The 22,486-nt window shown below is 36.2% G+C and overlaps 1 protein-coding gene across 1 annotated transcript in view; it reads right to left on the reverse strand.

Moving 5' to 3' along the window:
- The window catches only part of Stoml2 (stomatin like 2), a 50,749-nt gene extending 34,489 nt beyond the window's left edge, over positions 1 to 16,260 (reverse strand). Inside the window, exons 1-2 of the mRNA XM_081748438.1 lie at positions 16,001 to 16,260; positions 654 to 767 (exon numbers count right to left, since the gene is read on the reverse strand). Of these exons, the coding sequence (XP_081604564.1) occupies positions 654 to 767; positions 16,001 to 16,060 (174 nt within the window). The 5' untranslated portion in view covers positions 16,061 to 16,260. The remainder of the gene's footprint in view (positions 1 to 653; positions 768 to 16,000) is intronic.
- Between the last annotated feature and the right edge of the window lie 6,226 nt (positions 16,261 to 22,486).

Consider the following 22,486-nt stretch of genomic DNA (forward strand, 5'->3'; position numbering starts at 1 on the left):
AAATATACTCAATTTCGTCTTTCAGTGATTGTGATTCTTAGAATCTTATCTACTTCGTAAAGTGCATTCACTACCCCGTGCAATTTTCTAAATATCATTAGAAATACCCCATCCTCCAGAACAAGAAAGAAAAAGAACAAAAAATGAACTTGCTGGTTAATCCATATCTATGATACCTGAAGTGTAATCTTAAATAAAATCCAAAGATTTCAGCATAGGACGAGTTGAGTTGATTTTAACGTCCCTTTCAGCAGTGAGTCTATATGAGATGGGACCTACTAATTAACGTGGAATCCGAACCACATGAACTCCCGCCGGAAATCGAACCCGGGTCTCCCATGCCAAAGGCGCGTACGCTAACCGCTTAGCCACGAAGGAGCTCGCACCATAGGACGAATATTGCTGTTCATACAAATCAGTAACAAAATCTGTAAAGGTACACTTTGGAACAGCTATACAGGAAAGCAGCAGAATTCAACATAATTTGGTACATTGCTAAACGAAGTTCATTAAGTTTACAACACATATAAAATTGTAAAATTAGTGGACTGACTAAGAATATATTTTCTTCAAGGTCTCAATTTTTTTGTTAATGACCTACGATAATGAATTATAGTTGTAACTACTCCTCAAAATTATAAAATTATACAAACCTCCTGCTGAGGAACGAACATGATGATTGTGTTGAGTGGCGTAGATGCTTTCCATCTTACTTGAGACTCTGATTGCAATCTGGCCGCCGAAACTGACAAATTAACAACTGTGCCCTGAAATGTGAATAAATACATGAGATTAAAATGTCCAGTATTTTATAATTAAAACTGAAATGCCGCTAGATGTTCAATATTATACGCAGTGTGTTATTAAAATTCACAACAAAATACAGGATATATTACAACTGCTAATTATGAGAAATTTAATTGTCATTTACGTTTATTTAGATACACATGAAAGCACTAGTACGTCTCTACATCTGAATGAACAAGGAAGCAATACCAAAATTGTCAGCTAGCGTGTTATGTACTAATTTTATCTTTGCCTGGTGAAACTGAGATAAAAATACTTACTAGAATTATCCTATTCTATACACAGACTATTGATCGTACGAAGTTTTTCTGGAACTGTTTTCCAAGTCTTGCGCACCAAAAGCGAAATGGTAACTCACAATTGAGTTTCTAGGGAGCTACATGTATGAGATTATGACAAAAACTTTACTTTAGAAACACAATAATCAACATTAAATATAATCGTCAAAGTACTTTCGGTTCTCGATCAGTGAATACACTAATATTTTTCTCTGATATTACACTTCTGCTAAAATGTAACAAAGAACTTGCGTGGCACATTTTGTTATGTAACACAACAACTCACCAGCAAAATGGTTAATCAGGTATATAGTTAATAATATTTAGTAACACAGCCAAAATTTGAAAATAAATCTGTGATTATTAAAGAACGCGGATACTGATATTACTGATTAGTTGACAAATCAGTATTTTCTGATTCAGTTAACAAATTCAATTTCATACCGCTAAATTTGGCTTTAGAATGTACTGAACAATGCTTAAAGCTGATGTAACACGCTTCATTGTACATATTAATTGAGTGTGTTCATTCAAGTTAAAAGTAAACAAAACAGATTGGCTCTGCATATATCCAATTTTTCTCCTTTTATTTAAAAGAAAGAAAGAAAGAAGGGAGCTCTCATGATTTTCTGCCACACACGTGTAAACGCGTCTTCAAGCTTGTAAGTTTTGTGGTTACTTTTGTGAAATTTTAGAATGTCGCGTTTTACCTCCCAAAACGAGGATATTTTAAATGTAGACAGATCATCGATAGACGAGAGATAAGGCTTGAATTTTTTTTCGAAAAGCCTTACTTGGATGTGTCATAAACATATATATATATATATATATATATATATATATATATATATATATATATATATATATATATATATATATATAAAATCTGATCTGTTGGTTTAGGCTGAAAGTGGGGGAAGAATATTCTGGAATGTCCACCCACACCTTCAAACACACTGACTGGGGAAGTGAACGAAAAAAAAAAAAAAAAAAAAAATCAAATGACAAATCGTTGTCAGATTTAATGAAAAAGGAGCGATATAAGAATATGTACTGCATATATAGAATTTAGCTTATTAAGAGTAAATAACGTAAGGGTAACGTGCCGGGGGAGGTTTAACAGTATTTTGTAGAAAAAATGAAATGAAATGAAATCTTTAAGTTTTACGTCCCACGGTTATGCCGGTTAAGCTAAACCTAATGAATGAATGAAATGTAATGAATGATAATGAATGGTAATGAGTAATGAATGAAATGGTGGAATGAAGAAAGTGGGAGGAAACGCGAGAGCCCAAGGAAACACACGCACACGGTGTTTGTCCACCACAAAGTTCACTTGGCGGGGGCTGGAATCGAACCCGGGACCCCAAGCACCAGAGGTGAACGCTCTACCACTGAGCCACCGCGGCCTATTTTGTAGAGCGGAAGATACAGAATAATGTACTATCAGACGCATCGAGATTTGGCAACAATTGAACACATGGTAGAGTAACAGCATTCAAGGCTATGAGAACACGATAATTTGTTCGGAAAAGAAAAACACGTTCCAGAATTCTGCTTCGTCAGGGGTTAAGAAAAGTATGACCTGACGCTAAAAAAAGAATTTTAATTTTTGAACAAATACGCGAAGCGCACAAACCGCATGATGAGAAAAACGAACCAAAACCAAATTGTGTGGTCATTTTAAGGAAATATTCCCAGGACACACTGGCGTCTCTCGAAATTTATTAAGACACGTAACATGTAATACGAGGGTCCATGGTCAAAGCGGTCAGTTTGCAGCTGTGAGAGAAAAGAAAAGGTCTTTGAAAGGCAATACCAAGAGACAGAGACAGACAGACAGACAGAGAGAGAGCGAGCGAGAGAGAGAGAGAGAGAGAGAGAAAGAAAGAAAAGAAACCTCACGGAACTAGAGAGGGCTTAGAGAAGGGGATGCGGTAATGCACAATCGAAAGAGTAGGGAGTGATGCATCAAGGCGAGAAAACGTGCTTATTTTAATTTTCTTAAATAAAATAATTACTTAACTGAAAGTATTGGAATACATAAAAATGCTTGGAGTTGAGTATTTAACATACAAATCTATAAATAAATAAATAAATAAATAAATGGAGCATTATTTCTTTAAAAGGCTTTCTGTCTCTCTCTCTCTCTCGCTTTAAATCTATATAGGATCTATTCACATATGTATAATTATATATGTCAAAATATTATCAACCCATTGTTAGGCAAAAGATCACTCCTGACCTAGTTAAAAGCAGTATGTAATCTGTGCAAATATTTCGAGATAAAATAGCATTATTATTATTGTCACTAAGTTAGCAATATCATAAAAAATTGTGAAAAGTAGGATCATTATAATATTGTATAGCCATTTCAAGTGGAGAAATACTTTTATAGGGATACCTTGAATACCAAATAATTATTAATAATGTTATTAACACAATCAAAATTATGAGTATAGTTTTATCCAACAATTATTATACTAGTAGTTCTATCATTAGTAAAAGTAGTTAGTAGCAGTTTTATTTTCATTTTTATATCAAGATTACAATAGCGTACCGACCACTTTTCCTCGTCAGCACGTGTTACTTGATATAAACCTATACGTTGCGCGTGTGCGAAAGCTAGAAACAGCCCAACCCCTGGAAACTGCATTGGGTACCGTGTACCGAAAGGGGCGGACCGCAAGTGACCAATTCCGGTACCGATCGCTTTCTTTCGTCAAGCCAAGCTGATTGATATATATGTTACATGTGTGTAATGATTGGAAATACTCCACCCCCGGAAGCTGTATTATTCCCAATTACCCCCTAATTTTGAGACTTTTCTAATGATAGGATCTGTTTTCCTAATTGCTGATTTTGTCGGCAGTAGCTGTTTTTCTCGGCCGTTGTTTTAGAGTCAATGTTTTATCCGTAAATTGTATGCATAACGGGCATATAGAGTTCTTTCGAGGGAGATAGAACCATAAACCTAATATATTTTAAAAATACTGAGTTTCACGGCTTTCTTTCCAGGGGGGCGAAGGGATGGTAGTTATCCAGCATTTCTTATAAGTACCTTATTTGAAATATGTAAAACAGTAACAAGTGGAAAACACAATATACACACATCTTCTTAGCTTCACTTTTAATTGCTGATTTCAATTGCAATTAACAATTACAAGTTTCAATTGTAAATTGCAATTAACAAATGTTTCAATTGCACCCTTTGTGATTGACAATTAACAATTACAAGTTTCAATTGCCTGGTCACCAATTAACAATTGACGAAAATTTAATTGCAAATTTTGATTGAATTCAATTGCAATTGAAATTAATTGCCAAGGACAAATTAAAATCAATTGCAATTAATTTCAGAGCAATTACTTTCAATTGATTGATTAATTGCAATTGATTTTGCCCAACACTGGTCCCAGTGTTATTGAGAATTTCCATTTTAAGCGGGGTAAAGGGAGAACTTTCTATAATTTGAAAGCGATGTTGCCTGTTGTGTCTGATCATATCACGGGGAGACGGTTAAGCAGTTTGAAATTAACTTTTGAACATACAGTAGTTAGTACCTACCCTAAGTTGGGTTTTCATCACATTACTTTGATTTAAGGGAGCACCCTAGGGAAAGGGGTAGACGGGGCTTTAGAACTGAGGCAAAAAAAAAAAAAAAAAATTCAGTGTCACGAGTCTGCCAAGTTAGGAAGATGAAACTCGGTATAAAAACTTGTCATTAAAAAAAAAGTAGGTATGTGTTCCAACGTCCTAGAAAACTTTCGTTTTAAGGAAAGGGAGTGGTTTTCTATAATCCTCTGTTTACCAAACGATGTTGCATGTTGTTTGTGATCGCATCACGGGGAAACGTTTGAACAGTTTGAAATGAATTATGGAACATAAGTTATTATTATTCGTATATTTATTGTGTTACTTTGCTTAAAGGGCGCATGGTAATGGAGGTAGAGAGGATTCTAAATTTTAACCAAAATTATAGTATCTCATCATGAGCATGTCATGTTAGAAGATGAAATTCGGTATATAAACACATTAAAAATAACGGGGCATGTCAGTTCCTGTTTTTCAAGGAAAGAAAGAGAGTGTTTTCTATAATTTCTTTCTTCACATTTCAAATGACGATTCCTGTTTGTGATCGCGTCACGAGGAAATGATTGAACAGTCTGAAATACATTTTTCAACATGGTTAGTTCTTGCCTGAAGCTGGGATTTTATCATGTAACTTTTCTTGAAAAGTGTATCCTAAGGGACAAAGAGGTACAAAGTTAATGCCAAAAATACAATATCTTATGGAGTTTTATTACAATACTTTCATTGATATGCATATCGTAAGGGAGAGAGGAGGGTCAAATATTTCCATGAACCTAACCGTGCAAAGATTGGGCATTTCAGCTAGTATGGGATAAGAAGTAATGCGACTCCATTTCCTTTATTTTTATAATACATACTTGTGTATTAATATAAAACTTGTATATTAATATAATCAGATAATAAAATGTCTTTCTCCATATGTGAGTCAGTTACAAATCGTGTACATTTCAGTTGAAAAAGGAAAGTATTGACGATGTATCTATATGTTCTCAACACTAACGGCAATTAGATCGTGAAGCTCACTAGTTCTTCTTGTTTATATGGTGGAGCATGTGAAACACAGTGTAATTATTCTATGTCACAAAAGCCCCTTAATCGTTAAATCTATTGCAAGAAAACAAATTTGCAACTGAAAATTAGAAAAAATCAATTTCCAACATTACAGTTCTTAAAAAAAAAAATTACTTTATTTCTTTTAGAAAAATAACATTCATTCAATAGAGCCATTTTATCTCTGGCCCCTGAACTTGAGATACTATCCCAGTATTTACCTGGAGTGTTTTGCGCGAAACTAAAAGAATCTTTAGTCAGGACAGTGCCTCAAGGATTTGAATCCTGAGTGTAAGAGGGGGATTTTATCCCTATTCTGTATTACATAAGATTATCGACTACTTTGTTACTCAAAAAATCGTGTACTACTTCTTCCTAGAAATCAAAATATAAGTGAGTTAGGTTAGAAATTAGATTTCTGGGTTTTGGCATCTATGGCCATATTGGCCCGGCACGTATGAGAATGACGTCCCTAGCCGATCACACTATCCGAGGAAAGAGTAGAAACAAAGGATTGGGATCAGCTTGAGACGCGTATGTTAGCTACAATTCCGGAATTTGCCTGGTGTGAATGAGGAAAGCTCAGAAAAATGCACTCAGGATGGCTGACCTGGAAAAGCTTTTACACTTCTGAACGAGTGTCCCCACCGGGAAATATAAGCGAGTGTCAGTGGTGCAAGCTGTGTCCCACGAAACGAGGATGGGCTTCACGGATTTTGCGACCTTTTTCTTTCTTTGTTATTTTTAAGTTAAGTAAATTTCTCATGACTGTACACCGGGGCTAAGGAGAGCGTGACGATGAGATGGATGATAATGGTAGTATGACGAAAGTGGCAGGAAACGGAAAAGCTCCGAGAAAACCCATGCACACGGTATTTGTCCACTACAAAGCGCACTTAGCAGAAGCTGAGATCAAACTAGGAAACTGCGTCAGAGGTGAATCACGGTGGCTCCACAAGGAATTTCATACTTTCATTTGTACAATAGAACATGAATGCTCATATGGTATTTAAGTAGAAATATGGCTTATATATACAATTTAATACTATATTTTTTTTTTAACTATACTATAACATTTAATAAAATCCAATATTGCCCAATAAAACCCAATTTTACCCAATAAACCCACTGGGCTGGGCGTTTTAAAAAAAAAAACCTGGGTTTTTCACAACCCTGACAGCAGGAGAATATTTAGATGAGTCAACCTACAAAGAGGGATATTTGTTGCCTGTGTATATGACTGTGACTGGTGGCTTGCAGAGGTTATAAATATCAGTTGTGGACTAAATGAAATTATCATGAACTTTATGCTACCACATGGACCGGTTACTTGATACAGCACTCCATCTGCAAGACAGCAAGCCACCCTCAGAGCTCAACTTCGATTCGCGACGTTTTAAAGTCTGTGAGTGCCCCATCCAGACAAAGCATTTAATATTTTGCCGAAATTCGAAAGGTTACAGTACAAGACCTTACATACATATTTCCTAACAGAGTATATCACTGGAATCATTACATTATTATCTCGCAAATAAAACAAAAAGCAACAAAATATCTTGAACCATTCCAGACAGAGCATTTAATATTTTGCCGAAATTCGGACGTGAGAAACGTCGCTATCTTTGGTGGTCTGTATCTCGGGGCAGGAATGTTACTTGGATAAAATGTCAAAATACCGGTACGGATTTCTTACTTCATCCTGAATTTTAACACCTGTTAAATTCAATAATATTTGAGACCATCAAGATTTTTTTTTTTTTTTTTTTGCCTGCCTGAACTGATCTGGACTATGCCCTTTAAGTCCTGTTCCCTCCAATTGTATAAGGCCTCAAGAGGATGTTTTATTTACACGTTCGACTTAATTTTGTTTAAACGTGATGATATGCAATGAATGATGAAAGTTGCAAGCGTTCGATTTCCTATTTTAAGGAGGGTTGAGACATAAAAACTCATAAGTCGAAAAATAACATATCTTCTTTCATCAAAGCCTTTCATGAATAATACGTACGATTACTTCATTATCATCATTCAAAATTGTGAATCTTCCATATCAACCACGGTTTGCCGTAGTGGACCCAGCCTGAAAAAACCAACAGGTTTTTTCGGGTTGGACCCATCTGAAAAAACCCCACCTGGGTTTTTGAGCTTTTTGTTAGTATATTATTGGTACAACTAAGGTGATCACATTGAAAACGATTTTTATCAGATCTTGGGCTTTTCTTGGGCGAATTAGATGCTTTCACGTTAAGGTATACAAAACATTCAACATAAGATCTTTATAAAGTTCTGAATGCACTGAATGAATAAAAAATCTTACCTTTGCTGAGATAATTATAGAACAAATTAATGTATGGATTATGCTTATAGCCTATTTGAAGTAAAAATGCAATTTTATATATTAGAAAATAGTTTCCGTGAATAGTGTGCTCGCCGACTCGGCGACGCCGAGGAACGTTCGTTATTCCTCATGCGTTTGACGGGTTTAAGGTCATAGGTGCCAATATTGTCAATAAATATGTAGTGCATTAGTAAAACTATTAGTGTTATTTTTATTACCTTTCATGGTAACACAAGTATTTTTCAGTAAAACTTGGTTTTCCAAGAGCAGCAGCTTAGTTCAGTTATTTGTTGCTACTCTTCAAATAAGCATTCTGTAGAATCAGCACCAGCAATAGCGTAAAAATTCTTGTGAAATTTAAGAAGCTTAATGCTCAGAGTTCCGAAAACTACGTAACGATATTTCAAGTGCTGAATTCTAACTTCCGGACTAGTGGAAGCTTCGATGTACAGTAAAGAAAGCTACATTTTGGAGAAAAAAAAAAAAAAAAAAGTCGCGAAAGAAAAACTCAGAAAATTCCCGCAATTGAACGCGTAAAGCATCGGAACTGAATACTTCAACAATAAAACTATTAATTTACGCTGGAAGATATTTAATTTCATTTAAGACATTTTGAAACATTTACTTTATAAAATATGTATTATATCTTTTTTAATTGTTTTAAATCAATTATCTGGAAAGAACCATATTGCAACAAGTGCTCGAGAAATTCCCGTAATTGAATGCACAAAGTATTGGAAGCGAACTTTAACGATAAGACCATTTATTTTACGTTGGAAAATACTTATGTCGTGTAAGACATTTTTAAACATTTATTTTATAAAACATGAATTATATCTTTGTTTTAAATTACTATACTTGGCGAACGTCACTGAGGCTTCTGGGATGATTCTATCTACATTTGTTCGTTCGTCTACCTGTACCACACATACTACAGGGTATCACTTTCGGTCTTTTAAGTTTAAATTTTCAGGGTACAAGCACGAGACACATTAATTTTAATGTATAAATTTTGGCGGCATACCAACGTAAAATTTCAAAATAGCGGGTATTCACGGTACGCAGCGAAATTTTCAGTCTTTAACGTTGAAATTTTCAGACTAGAAACACGAGACACTAAATCAGCTGTATATATTTTGGCTGCGATCCAACGTAAAATTTCAAAATGGCAACCATTTTCTCAAAACAGCAGTGAATAGAAAATTATGACAATGATAATCTTGAAATATAAATCACATTCAACTTTTACCCCAAAGACAGTGAAATATTTCAAAAAAAAAAAAAAAAAAAAAAAAAAAAAATTAAACCCGAAAAAAACAAACCCGACAATACCCGATAAAACCCACATGGGCCCAGGTGGGATGGGCTTTTTCAAAAAACACGGGTTTACTCGAACCCTGATATCACGAAGCAATTAACCAGGATCCAGTTCCTTTGAATAATTTACGGGTTAGTCTCTTTGAAACCGCCTCAGCCTCTCCGAGGAAATCGTCCTGATGAACAAATCCATGAAACTACTATACTCACCATAATATTGCGCCATACTGTATGTGAATACGTAGTTCTGGGTTCGATTCTCGGTGGGAGAACACTTAAAATTTAATTTCAAAATAATTCACTTTCATTAGTCGTCCGTCTTCTTTAATCTAAAGGGTACAATCGTGGGACATTAAACTAAAATCATTTTTGTCTGTGATTAATATATTGAGGGCTTTAGGGAAAAAAAAAAAAAAAAAAAGAGCAAGAGCAAATCAGGTATGGAGAAGACAAATTTGAAGTGAAAATAGATTCTATTGTGGAACACCAAGAGGAATTTGATTCTCTAACGTGTGATTCCGCCTATTTCTAAAAGCACAGTTAAAAATTATACGCAAGTAGGAAATGTTTTGTTCTGTAGTTTGGTTACGTGTTGATTCACTTTAACGAAGTTAAATGAGGCGCCAGTTTAATCATTTTGGTTTTACTATATTTTTCTCTAGTATCCTTTATCAGACATTGTCTGATCCATAGGACACATAAAAATTTTGATATCTGCCACAATTTATCCTATATGCAACAGAACACAGCAAATTTGGTTAAATAATATCTGCAATGTAAGACCACTGAACACGTGCTACTATAATAAAACGTATTTTTTTCATTGTATGCTTAATTTTTCACAAATATGAGTAATATTCTTAGATGAAAGATTCGGTGCTGCCAAATATTGTATTACAATGATGGCACCATGTATTCTTATATCTCCTATCTCTGATTATTCAATTTCAATTGTATTTATTTAATTGTGGCTCCCTTCAAGTAAATCTGCATTTACAAAGAACAAGGGAATTCCTTTTGCGTAATTTACAGGCAAAATCTGTTAATTCAGAATAGAAGAGCAATACTTGAACAGATTTATGCAGGTGGAAACCACGCAAGTCATGTATCAACTTGGATAGACCCTACAGCATTAAAAAGTGTGTTACATAACCATGCAACTGTATAGTGAAAAAAAAGGCATTACAAAATTCATTTTTAAGCCACATAAGTGCATAAAGTGTGCATTACTGTTACCAATTGGTATCCTTACGTATGCAACAAAGCCGCCATTTTTGAATCGATGTTTTTTTTTTTCACATAAAAAGCCGGCTTGTTTGGGGAAAAAAACGAGAATTTTGGAAATTTTGGCTTTTTTCATTTTCATGAGTTTTCTGTTTAAAATAGCTTTCTTATAGTATACTCTAAAGTTAAATAAGATTCCATGACCTAAATGCCATGATTCGCTCTGGAATTCACCATCATGATGGATGGAGCACATGGTTTATGAATTAAAGTAAACATAAAGTACATAGTATTTGAGGGCAATTTTAGAAGCTATTTAACTTTATTTTAACTTCTGAATTATCGACATTTTTTCTTCTCTAGATCATTTCTTCTTAGTCATCCGTGTTTCACTTCTTAGAGCTTAGTACTCTAGCTTCTAGCACATAATTAAACTTATGTTTCTTAATATATCCGTCAGAGCGAACGTTTTTCAATATATTCGTCAAAGCGTACTTCCACATTTCCGTTATACTGTAGCTGTGCAATGATTTAACAATAATCTTCCGGACACAACCTTGAATACCATTTGATAGAAATAATCAGTATCGGATTTAGAAAAATATTTGGGAGAGGTTTTTCTGAATAATGTTTGTTTTTTCTAAAAATTCCTAACTTTTATTTAAGAGGAGCTTAAGTTTATGTGTACAGGCATAACAAATATTTCATTTCGTTTGTATATTCAGCTATAATCTTCCAGATACAACCTTGAAGACCATTTTATACTGATAATCAGTAACGGATTTAGAAAAGTATTTTGGGAGGGGCTTTTCTTATTAATGCTTAGTTTTTCTAAAAATTCATATTTTTCTTTTTTTCTTTTTTTTTTTATTTGAGGACAGCTTGAAGTTTATGAGTAAAGGCAAAACTAATATTTAGTTTGTTTTAGAAATTCCCTAATTTCGGGGTAGAGGCTTCAATCCGAAAGACATCCCTACCCTAATCCTCTTCGCAAACCCATCATTGCTGGTAATTAATAATAACAAAGATTTAAAAACGATTAGAAAGTAAGTCGGCCAGGACTCACAGTACACGCACTATCTCTACATTCACAGATGGAATTAAGAAAAACTTTTGTCAAAATGGTCGAATGCGGGCTTGAATCTCGGACTTCACAATAGAAGCGCGAAAGCTAACCACTCACTCATGTTTGTTGTGTAGTTGTGCTTAACTTCAATGTATTCTCTCTCTCTCTTTCTCTGTGGCCATAAAAGCTCTCCATTGACTTCTGTCCTTATCCAATTCAATCCAGTTTCTACTCTGTATTACTATTTCTGCTAGATCCATCTTAATATTGTCCTCCCACCTGGGCCTAGGTTTTCCAAATGGACATTTCCCGATTGGATTTCCAGTTAAAACTTTGAAAGCGTTTCTACTTTCTTCCGTTCTGGCTACATGACCTACCCACCTGAGCCTCCTAGACTTGATGACTCTAACGATGTTTGGTAAATCGTATAAATTATGTATTTCCTCCTTATGAAGTTTCCGCCATTCCCCATTCCTATTCGTCTCAGAATTTTATTCTCAAATAATTTCAGTCTGCATTCTTCCTTCAGCGTAAGCGACATGCTTCACAACCATAAAGCATAACAGGCATGATTATCATTTTATATATTTTAAGCTTTAAATTCCTCGACAGAATTCGCGACAAACTATTTTGAACTGAATAATAACAAGAATTTCCTGATTTCAGTCGACATTTAATTTCTTTGTGGGTATAATTTTGGTCTGGTAATACTGATCCAAGATATTTGAAAGTATCCACTGTGTCCAAAGTATTAATTGATATTTTAACGCATTCATAATTTGCCGTATTACGATCCTTATGAACTTCCTTGTATTTAGATTTCTCTGCATTTACTCATGTCCCTGCAAGCGTTTAATAAGGCCTCTGCATTTCTTTCGATTGTTCTCCTATCAGATTTACATCATCAGCATACACCGTAAATACCATTCAACTCTAGGCCCTGGTTCCTATCTTTGATTTTTCTTATAGCGTACTCCGGAACAAAGCTGAATAATAGCGGCGATGACGCATATCCTTGTTTCAGGCCAATCTCGACGTGGAAGCTCGCATTTTTCGACTCGGACTTTACTCTGGGATTCATTTAAACACTTAATAAATCTAGCTTTTTGGGTATTTCAAATTCTGTAAGAATGTTGTACAATATTTCCCTCCTAACCGAGTTGTAAACCTTTCCAAAATCAATAAACAGTTGATGTACTGGGTAATATATTCCCACTTCTTTTCAAGTATTTGTCGAATGGTAAATATCTGGTCGATTTCGACTAAATCCACACTGATAATCTCCAATAATTTCATCTGCGTATGGGGTCAATCTTAGTAATAGAATGTTAAGAAAAATGCCTCGATAATTATTACAATCAATTTTTTCGTCTTTCTTGTGAATTGGAACAGTGATTGATTCTTCCACTCTTTTTAAATGTATTCCATACTTTTTCTTTTTTGTAAAAAAAAAAAAAAAAAAAAAAAAAAAAAAAAAAAAAAACGTAACGATATGTTGAATTATCTCGTGAAAAATTCAGAAACCTTCAGGACTGGGTAAACCGTGATGGTGGTTATATATTCTACACCCTAGGAAACCATACGCTCAGATGAACGTATATGATCCATGAACAGAAAATTCGATACTTTCCCGATTCTAAACAAGCTTAAGGAACAGTCAGTGCATTACAGAATTTGGAGCTTTACCGATTTTGAAGATCCGAAGCACCTGATAGGTGGTAACAGATTATTACGTATGTGATCAATCAGTGAAAAGTTTCTTCGAAATATTCATACAATGTATATGAAAGTTAAAACTTAACCGAACTTAAAAATCTCTACGAATTACTGTCATGCGCCCTGAAAAGAAGACTGAAGAATACATGACGGTTAAGTTCCAATAAGGCCCATTACACCAAATCTTTGAGTTTTTTACGTCCCACGAATATGCCGGTTAGGCTAAAGGAGACGGTGATGTGAGTAATGAATGAAATAGTGGAATGAAGAAAGTCGGAGGAAACGGGAAAACCCGAGGAAACATACGCACATGGTGTTCGTCCACAACGAAGTTCACTTCGCGGGGGCAGGAATCGAACCCTGGACCCCAAGCACCAGAGGTGAATCACCGCAGACCCTCCCGTCACACCAAATAATGTGCTAAGGCAAGTAAAGTACACCAAACCTAACCTAAACTAACCTAACCTATTCGTAAGTCATCATTGCCATGACTTATGACTTGCATGGGGAAAGGTTCTAGAACGCAGGTGCCCCCATATAGGTTAGTAACTAGGTTGGTTCCTTTCTGTACCAAAGTTTAATATTCAATTCACATAGTATTGCCGAGCGAGCGTTAGCGAGTGAAGGTGCGTTAGAGCCCCACAGGGCACGTTGTTTTCTGTCTTTATTACAGCTAAATGGGAAGGGGGACCTGTGTTCTAGAACCTTGTCCTTGCATGGTGAAAAGCTGGCGGGGCTTAACGGAATATATGCCTATATGATGATATTTAAAAGTTATATAAAATCATTTTATCAAATGCTCTATATTCTTAATCTCCCAATGGCAGAACTTTCTTTGGTTTTCTACGATGAGTTTTGTAAGTCAAAAATTTTCTACATAAGAAACACTTGTGATTGTTAAAAATACACTTTACGCGACGTAAAAAACAGTTGAAACTATATTTATGCAAGTCGTCCGTGCATTTAAGACACATAGCAGGCATGTTTTCACTTTTCTACAGTATTTTTTTTTTTTTTTTTTTCCTCCTCTGGTAATATTTCTGCACAGGCGCGGCAAATTTTCTGTGATAACATAGCAGATCGCGGCATGTTCTGCTATGGGGTTTAATGTGTACAGGATTTAGTCATAATCTGAGGTTTGGAGGGTACCAGACTTTCATTTATACGTACCAAAATTTATTTTAATAGACATGAGCTATAAAACTAATTCTTGTTTGGATGGTCGAGCCTCGTGATATCTGCTTTGGGAAAGGTCACGTAATTGTGCATACACATACTACATGGGTGAATAATTGCGTCACATAAACAGGTCAACAGAAAACAAAAGGTAACTGTATTGTGTTTCCGTTAGTGGAGTAATTAGAGTTACAGTTCTTTTTTGGCAAGGTTCTCGAACACAGGTACCCCTTCCCAATTAGCTGTCATAAAGACAGAAAACAACGTGCCAGCGCTCTAATCCGCGTTCACTTGCTAGGCAATGCTATGTGAACAAAAGGCAATTATTCCGAAGTTAGGCGTCCGCTTTCGCCACGTTTTTTCGCTGTTATTTCCTTTGCACACTTTCTGCAATTTGTTATTAGGTTTATTAATCTATGCTCTTCACAAACTTTTAGGTTCGAAAGTTGGGCGTCCGTTTCCTGTAAAATTTTTAAAATTTACAGGAAAGATATGGATAATTTGATCGTTTGTGTGCTTGATAATATATAAGGGTCTCGATAAAATCTGTTTGTTTGTTATATATAAGCGGTTATAAACATGGGACTATACCGCGAGCGGAGGAAACTATTTGGCGCAAGCTAACTAAACAGTTGCATTGTGGGAAAGTAACGAGCATTTATGTTATCAACATGGCGAATGTACAAGGGCAATGAAATAACAGTTTGAACATTTGTGAAGCAATACGTTGATAAGGAGCAAAATCTTTTTAAAGTTTGTGAAGACCACGGATTAATGAACCTAATAACAAATTGCAGAAAATGTGGAAACGAGATGACAGCGAAAAAACGTGGCGAAAGCGGACGCCCAACTTCGGAATAAATGCCTTATCTAGCACACAAACGATCAAATTATCCACATCTTTCCTGTAAATTAAAAAAAAATACTGGAAACGGACACCCAACTTTGGAACTTAACCCGAACAAAATATTAAACTTCGATACAGCAAGGAACCAACCTAGCTACTAACCTATATGGGGGACCTGGGTTCTAGAACCTTTCCTTATTTTGCCATAAAATCAATTTGAACGGGAAGGTTCTAGAACGCTGGCTCGTACATATAGGTGAAAGTGTATTATTATTATTATCAAAGCTCAGTACCAAATTCACATAATGCCGAGTGAGCGATAGCGAGTGAAGCCAGCTCGTCTACTCTCTTTATTACGACTCAATGGGAATCCGAGCCAGTGTTCTAGAACCCTATCAATTTGAACTAATAACAATGCAGTTTACTATAAAAATTAAAATAGCCGGCAACACCTATTCATCCTTGTACTACAAAAGTGCAACTTCATTGTTGATATTACTACAATGTGAACATGAAAATTATGATATACATGCGTACTATTTAATTGTTAGATTTTACCTACATATTTAGCTCTAAATAAATATTACCTGCTGAAATCTCGAGTTCCTCAGCTGTAATTCGGCTAACCTTAAAGCGGGACGCCACATGCTACTTACCGAACAAGCAGACAGTATAAAATAGAACTAACAAATATCTTATGCTCTAACCATTTGGCTCAAATGATCACAATGACCATTTTTTAACGGAATTAATTTGAAAATATTTTTCACGTCAACAGAAAATCTCTAGGTAATACCAGTTTTAATGGGTAAAGTTAAGGTATTGCTTAAGAATAGTCCGTCACAAAAATAAAAATTTTACAGTTAAAATGAGTGAGTGCATATCAAAAAGTTCATTTATTAAAATGGAAAATTGGTAATTTCAGGGTTGCCACACATGGCAACTCATTCACTATGAAAGTCGAGACTAGGGATGGCGAATAACCCCGGGATCCGGATATTTTCCTTTGGATAGCCTATCAGAGAACATCTTTATTTTAGCTAAAAATCCAAATTACGGAGAAATCCAGGTATCGAATAAAATTCGAATTTCATAGGAATCAAGATTTTGAATAAAATCCGGATTTGGGCCTGAAAAATTTTCGTTACTATTTTTTTAAGACGTCTATGTGGGTAGCAACACATTAAATTGTATGTACGTATGTATTGTCCGTTTACTGTAGCTTGAAGCTGTGTTTTGACACAAAACCTGGCTAGCGAGTCTTAGCAGTCCTTCCCCTTCTTTCCCCTTATAGCAGTGGTAACAGTAGCACTAACTCATCAACTTTAGTAGGGTTTGGTATTTGCAAGTTGCGTAAATTTCGAAACAGTTTACTTCTTCTCTAAAAAGGACCGTAACTTGTGTGGGGCAGGGGAGGGGCAACTGCCCCCAGGGAGGTTCCCCGCCGTTCGAAGGGGCTCATTTGGAGACAAAATTTTCTTAATCCATATACAATACGAATATGAAATTATAAATGAAGCATCAAACAGTTTCACTACATTACATAAAGCAGGGCAAAAAAGGTAAATAAAACAAAAGTGAGCCGTGGGCCCACTTCAGTAAGAAACGTCTATTATTAGGGGCCCTAGAAATAACTTTTATTCGTATGGCTGTGAGATTTGTCAATATGGTCCCCTAATTAATTTGTCATGTATGGAACGGACCCAGGGGCGTGAGTAACGGCCCCGCAGACCTTGCTGTGAGGGAGGGCCCACAGGCTCCGGGGGGGCATAAATAGTAAGAAAAGATAGAAAGAGGGGGTCCCAAGAATGAGAAAAACAACTTTTTCTAGGAGGCCCAAATACACGTATTAATGCTTGCCCCCCCCCCGAAAAAATTTTAGTTACGGCGCTGTCTCTAATGTGAATTTATTGGTACAGTTCTGCTAATAGTTAACTATATCAGGTTGGTCTCTTTAAACCTTGGGTCGTGGAGAAAAACAATCTTATAGGAGCATAGTATTCATATTTTAAGAAGGTGGGGAAAGGAGAACGAGGATGAGAAAGATCAGAAGGAAGAAAGAAAGAGAATGAAAGAAACACTTCTACATTTACTTCATAATGAATTTAAGCACATATAAACGAAAAAGGGATGTCGGAACCCACCACCATAATATTTGTGGAAGTGTTGGCAACATAATATTCTGAAGGAATATATTTCCCGCCAATTCTGGGGTCTCGGTGTTTGGCCCAATTCTGGCCTTACAGCAGTGGCGGATCCAGGGGGCGATTGTCCCCCCCAGGAAAGGAAACTTTCTCATTTTATATATTTAAATAAAACCCAATCCCAGAGTTTGGAGCTCTTAAAAGTAGCTCTAAGTAGCAGTATTAAAACCCACCGCTCCCAAGAAGTCTGTCCTGGATCCGCCCCTGCCTTACAGAAGCTACCATCTAGGCATTCATCTCGTGGGACTGAGGAAAACCTTAATAAGGAATACCGGCCAGAGCCGGGTTCATACCCACGCTCGATCTACCTATTTTAATGCCTTTTTTTGTGTTGCACAGTGTCTGGTAAGGGCACCCAAACAGGGCAAATGTGTACAGCTTTAAAATGTTTAAATGTTAAAATTCGCTCTATACTGTACTTTGAACACGTAATTCAATGTGTATTATATTCTTCTTACAGCAGCATGGTTTATTTCCTAATACTTTAAGTCTATGGTTGTTAGTATTTATAATTATTACATCATACTAATCCTTCTCAAAGCTCGTTCAATTAGTATGAAATTCTACACTTAGCAGTTTGCAACATTGTAAACCTTCACCAACAGGCAATATGTCGCGAGAATATTTCCACCTATACTCGCATCGAAATTCCTAGTCCTTGTTTACAATCAGTACAATATATTTCTGTCGCCTTATCATGAAAACAATGCTGTCCAGCGAACCTAACGGTCTTCGGTTCGCTGACCAGGATAGCTGTGCGGTTTTGCGAGGATGGCGCTGCTGTTGTGTTTACATCAGTTTCTAGGCAAGCGCGGTGGGACAGGGGAGCGGAGAGTTTCACTTTGCAGTGTATCCAACGGTTTTTTAAAGTTGCAGTTTAGATGTTATGAATAGTCTAATCTCTTTACGCTTAATAAAAAACGCCGCAACTTATGTATGTATTGTAGTGAACCATTCCTGAAGTAATGCAGATGTATTGTGAATAGTGATTTATGAATGGAAATTACCAATTTAAGAACAACATAGCACAATTGACAATTCAGTGAGCTTCTACTGTGTATTAAGCAGATTGTATAAAAATTGATTATGTTTTATTCGATTTAATTATAAAACAGTAGCAGCCTGTAAAACGCAGGAATGACAATGTCAGTGACTAAAAGATTAATTTTGGGTTGATAGCTTAGAGTTTTGCGCAATATATTGTAACTGTAAGTTTAAATCAAGTTAAGGTTAAGGCTCATGATGCTGCTGTTTAAGTGTATGTTTATCGATTGACAAATAAATTACTTTTTCGAGTTTTAGCCAGGGAGGAATCTCAAAACGTTTCTTCTCGAGAACTGTGAAAGTCCTTTCCGCTGGTCTATTGGCCAGCGCATGTGCTTTTATTGTATGAGGTTCTGGGTTTGATTCCCATTGAGAGAACAAATTTTAATTTTACAATCTTTCACTTTCATTAATCATCTCTCTCCTCTAGCATAAACAACATAATCATGGGACGTTAAAATAAAGAAATTTCATTTTTTTGTTCGAGAAATGTGAACCTTTTGGGGGGAAAGGAGGTGGAGAAATTTTTCCTTCATTTTTTAAAGATTTATGGGATTGGATAGCTTGCCTTTAGGGATTGATTTGTACAATTTGGTTCAGTGCACCCTTCTTTTAGGATCATTATAGAAATTCAGCCCTTTGGTAGAGTTCGAATAAAAGTATTGATGAAATATCAGCGTATGGGTAGTGTAAGAGTAAGTATCGTTGCTTCAGCACACAATAAATTTTATTTATGAGGAAAGAAATTACCTCTGGACTAACTCTGAATTTCTCTCAGGTTTTAGCTATCAGGTCACAAAGAATTAAATCTACTAACTGTTTACACACACAATATAATTTTGAAACTTGGGAGCCTAGTGTTATATTTGTGTCTGTAGTATATAATAATGCTGATACGTTATTCTGTTGAACATCTTAAAGATATTTGTCGATTGACTTCAGAGGACTGAGTTTAGCCCGTAAACACAAGTTGCCTATAGTTCAAACATATCAGATGTACGGTCTTGTTTAATAAAACCTGCTCCTCCCTGTCCTCTATCTGAAAAGTCCTATATTGTTATTCACATATGAAATTCAAAGGCAAAGTCAATCGTCTTTATTCAGTTGTATTTTTATTTCAAGTGTAAGTATTAATATGCGCTACGCATGGTTGCAAGAGGTTGGGTGGCTTTTTTTAAAACACTGAACTGACATATCTAACATTGGCACTCATCTTCTTTATAAATTGATGTAAGAAACGGCCGATTGATTTCCAGCCAATTAATTCATCACCGGTATCTTTGAGCAATGAGATAACAATGGAAGCCAAACTTCGTTCTTTTTAAACTTGATACTTTGAAAAACTTATGCAAGTCGTTTTGTTATTCAAATACATATTCGCTCTAATAAATTTCAGAAGCAGCATTAATCTTAGAATAACGTAATGGCTGTAAGAGTTACCCTAAAAATTTATTTTGTATGTTTTCTTTTTTACGTAATTCAGAGATTTTGTCTGAATTTTACTGGAGTTATAAGGAACCTTCAATTATCAGGCACCCCATTTTAATCGCTCCCCCTCCACCGTCAATGCAACACTTCTAACCGTCTCCCCAGGGGTCCTGGGTCCACCCCTGATTGAGATGGTACATAAAAATAATCTCTGTCTAAAATAGTCTTAGTAATTTAAAAAAAGATATTTCTGCCAAATTTTGAAAACTTTATTTGAAAGTTTTCAAAATGTGGCGGAAATATCTTTTTTTTTTTTAAAAAAAAATACTAAACCATGCTAAATAATGACAGAGATTAGACAAAATTATCTTTATGTACCATCTCAATCAAGGGGTGGACTCAGGACCCCTGGGGAAACGGTTAGGAGTGTGGCGGTGAAAGATTATTAGTTCTTTCTCTCACCAAACGTTTGAAGTACATCCGAATATGATGTCAATGCAAAAGAATTTTCTTACTCAATACCCCGATCGCTCCGCCCCTGACTTGAGCATATGCGTGAAGTGGTTTATTACGAACAAGACAGAAAGAACTGTGATAGATTGGTTACAGAACTGTGATAGATTGATTACAAGTAGTCCGGTTAGAAACACTGCTGCTTGCATTTTAGTTCCAAAACCGGCCGCCCGCACTCGTTCGCTGGTTGTGTTATACCTCTGTTTATTGTTTACAACACAAACTGCCATCTTCCAATATTGCCAGGCGTACAAGGTTTTCGCACACTTTCGAACAAGAACACTTGTACAAAATTGAGTGTGCATTATATGTAAGATTTTATTACATAATAACTAACTCGATTTGCCATAACGTTAATATCTCAGTCATCTCAAAAGCAGCAATTTATGTAGTAATAGCACTTGGTCCATGACTGTGCAGAAGAGGGTACATTCGGTTCGGCGATTCATGTGCCTGGCAACCATGAATTAACCATGTAGGGGTGAGAAGCAAGGTTTTGACGCTCGCACTACAATTGTTGTTTGTAAACAATCTTCCATCCTAGAGTGAAAGGACAATATACATGTAAGTGTGTGTGTGTGTGTGTGTGTGTGTGTGTGTGTGTGTGTGTGTGTGTGTGTGTGTGTGTGTGTGTGTGTGTGTGTGTGTGTGTGTGTTAGAAACCTGCACGGGTAGAGCTTAAGTGGGCCAGCTCTGTTATTTCTTTGTGCCGGACCGGGCTTGGGCGTCCGACACTGATTTCTCTTTAGGTCGGGCCGGGCTGGGGCCGATTAACTGCAGTTCTTTAATAATTATTCAGTTTCGTTAAACGATAATTGCAATAAAGCCAAACGTTGAAGAAGTGTGCCCGTGAAAAATATTACAAAGAATACAATAGCTATTTACAGTTTGTGTTGCTTAGCGGCTCCACATCACTATAGAGGATTGCAGGCATTGCGCGGTAAATTGAGCTCTGACCTTGGCCTTCACTGAACCCAAAATATGACAAGAAGGAGTGGGAAAGTTTTGCCTGTCGCTAAACAATATTGCCATCTTCACTTTATGCTAAAAATCAATTAAGTTAGATTTTCGTTACAGGAAATGGAGTTTTGTTCTGTCGATGACAGGCAAAGTTCTAGGAGGCAATGGTACCATTCGGGAGGCAAGCGTCAGGTTGTGAACCAAAGTTTAGAAAACGTTTCTGAGGGTTAGGTCAAGTTTAATATTAAATTTTGAGAAAGATTGGTGAACGAGATAATTTTTTTAAAAAAATCTCGGGCCTGGGTCGGGCCGAAAATCTTCAAAACTTTTCGGGCCCGGGCTGGGCCGGGCCTAGGTACATTCGGGGTGGATTGGGTTCGGGCCGAAAAATTCGGCCCGTGCAGGTTCTAGTGTGTGTGTGTGTGTGTGTGTGTGTGTGTGTGTGTGTGTGTGTGTGTGTGTGTGTGTGTGTGTGTGTGTGTGTGTTAAAATGAAAATGAAATGACATTTTTTAGTTTTACGTCCCACAGCTATGCCGGTTAGGCTTGTAAATTATTCATTGTAGCTTTGGAAAATTTAAGAATACTAATACAACCCCAACTGACCAAAGCAATAGGCTATATATATTTTAAGATTATATATTTGTGTTACAGTTTCGGCTATGTGACATATCCTTCATCAGACACATTATGAGAGAAATATCCAATTTTGACAGCTTATATATCATGGCTATACCGGTTAGGCTAAAGGAGATGGTGATGATAAGCAATGAATGAAATGGTGGAATGAAAAAAGTAGGAGGAAACGGGAGAACCCCGAGTGTGTGTGTGTATGTGTGTGTGTGTGTGTGTGTGTGTGTGTGTGTGTGTGTGTGTGTGTACAGGGTGTTAATAAACTAGGCCGACAAACTGAAACAGTTGATTC

This window comes from Thermobia domestica, chromosome 2, assembly GCF_964235325.1.
Source record: "Thermobia domestica chromosome 2, izTheDome1.hap1.1, whole genome shotgun sequence".
NCBI classification, from domain to species: Eukaryota; Metazoa; Arthropoda; class Insecta; order Zygentoma; family Lepismatidae; genus Thermobia; species Thermobia domestica.